The sequence below is a fragment of the Macadamia integrifolia genome, chromosome 7 (genome assembly GCF_013358625.1).
Source record: "Macadamia integrifolia cultivar HAES 741 chromosome 7, SCU_Mint_v3, whole genome shotgun sequence".
NCBI lineage: Eukaryota > Viridiplantae > Streptophyta > Magnoliopsida > Proteales > Proteaceae > Macadamia > Macadamia integrifolia.
This window is the reverse complement of record NC_056563.1, coordinates 1,876,813-1,878,285: the sequence shown is the minus strand read 5'-3', so window position 1 is coordinate 1,878,285 and position 1,473 is coordinate 1,876,813. Positions and strand designations below refer to the sequence as shown.

At 39.4% G+C, this 1,473-nt stretch overlaps 1 protein-coding gene across 2 annotated transcripts in view; it reads right to left on the bottom strand.

The window, feature by feature from the left end:
• Window positions 1–44: 44 nt before the first annotated feature.
• The window catches only part of LOC122083789 (phosphoinositide phosphatase SAC2-like), a 39,935-nt gene continuing 38,506 nt past the window's right edge, over window positions 45–1,473 (bottom strand). For both annotated transcript variants that reach the window (XM_042651684.1, XM_042651685.1), the window contains one exon: window positions 45–556. In XM_042651684.1, coding sequence (XP_042507618.1) covers window positions 440–556 — 117 coding nt within the window. In that variant the 3' untranslated portion in view covers window positions 45–439. The remainder of the gene's footprint in view (window positions 557–1,473) is intronic.

The window sequence follows — 1,473 nt, the reverse complement described above, 5'->3', positions numbered from 1 at the left end:
AAAAAAAAAAAAAAAAAAAAAAAGAATGCTGCACGAGTCCCAAATTGTCACAGTGAAGCTTTGAATGAGCAGGATATATTTATAAATATTTACATGATTATGAACTCTGGAATTCATTAAATTGGGACACAGAAAAGGAACAAAGAGCTCCAAAAAGAATAACTGTACCTATTTACGCTGTTATATTTTTTCTTCCGGACTTCGACCAAGGTTTTCAGGCTTGAACAAATGCAGCAAATCATACATGAAATCCAATCAGGCCTTTCTCAGACAGATATTATCTTACAAAAGAATATACCGGTGCGACTGCATTTGTTGCTTCCCCCAATTTCTTTTTCCATTCCGTCAATGGTTGCAATTTGGGGGCTGCAGATCCTTGACAATGGTTGAGTTAGGTAAAGCAGGGTAATAAAGACTGATATAAGGAAAATTTGGTGCATCAATGGCATAGTGTATCTCCAAATGTTACCCAACGCACAAATCTATCAGAATATTCACCACCGTCTGAACCCTGACCAGCATCATAGGATAGGTCTGCTTCCGTCTGCGCTCTTCCCTGCAGAATTAAAAGGGGAAATGAAGAGGTTGTAAATTGTAGAGGAAAAGAAATACTTCTTCGCCTAAATGTATGCTATGAGAAAAGATTAACAAATAAAAAACAATAAGTAATTCAGTTTAATATCATTACATTTCATTTCCTTCAGATTGTCCTATATGTCATTATATCCCCTGATATATATATATAAATAGATGCAGTAATATATTTATGCAACTGGATAATGGATCAACTTAGTCGATGGACTTTATCTACCGCAAACAGTTTAAAACTGTTAAATGAGTAAAGGACCATAACCACGTGCAAACAAGGTTCTAAAACTCGGAAATGGTCGAGGGATTGGTCAAGGCCAATACCGTTCCAATACCAATCTGGATCAGCCTGAATCGGACTGTTTCGGACAGATCTACCCCTTTTTTTAAACTCAGTTTTGTTACGATTTTACCCGTGGACCATACATGTGTATCGGGATTGGAAAGGTCAGGATCGGTCAAGGCCAATACCGTTCTGATCCAGCCAATACTTACCGATCCAATCTGAGTTTTAGAACCATGGGTGTAACCCCTCCAGATAAAAGTCCCCTGGCAGGGAAAGCCTGGATTCAGTCCTAACATCTGCATTTTTTATGCAAAGTTAGGGACTAGCTTTTTCTGTGACTACAACAAAGCAATGGTCTCTCCATGTGTACAACTCCACAAATCTTAAAAGAAGAAAAACGCTACCTGGATGTGTGGCTTCTGTGCCCAGACATAAAGGGGGTAAAATGACGGCCCACCCCTGCGAAATACAAAATTCCCACCCGCTGTTGATGCCCCTGCACACCCCCTCACTGGTGTAGGGACAAAAAACAACCAGGTAACGTTCTTATTCCCAATCTTAAAATAGCCTTCTTGCATTTTTTCCATTCCCTTATGGGG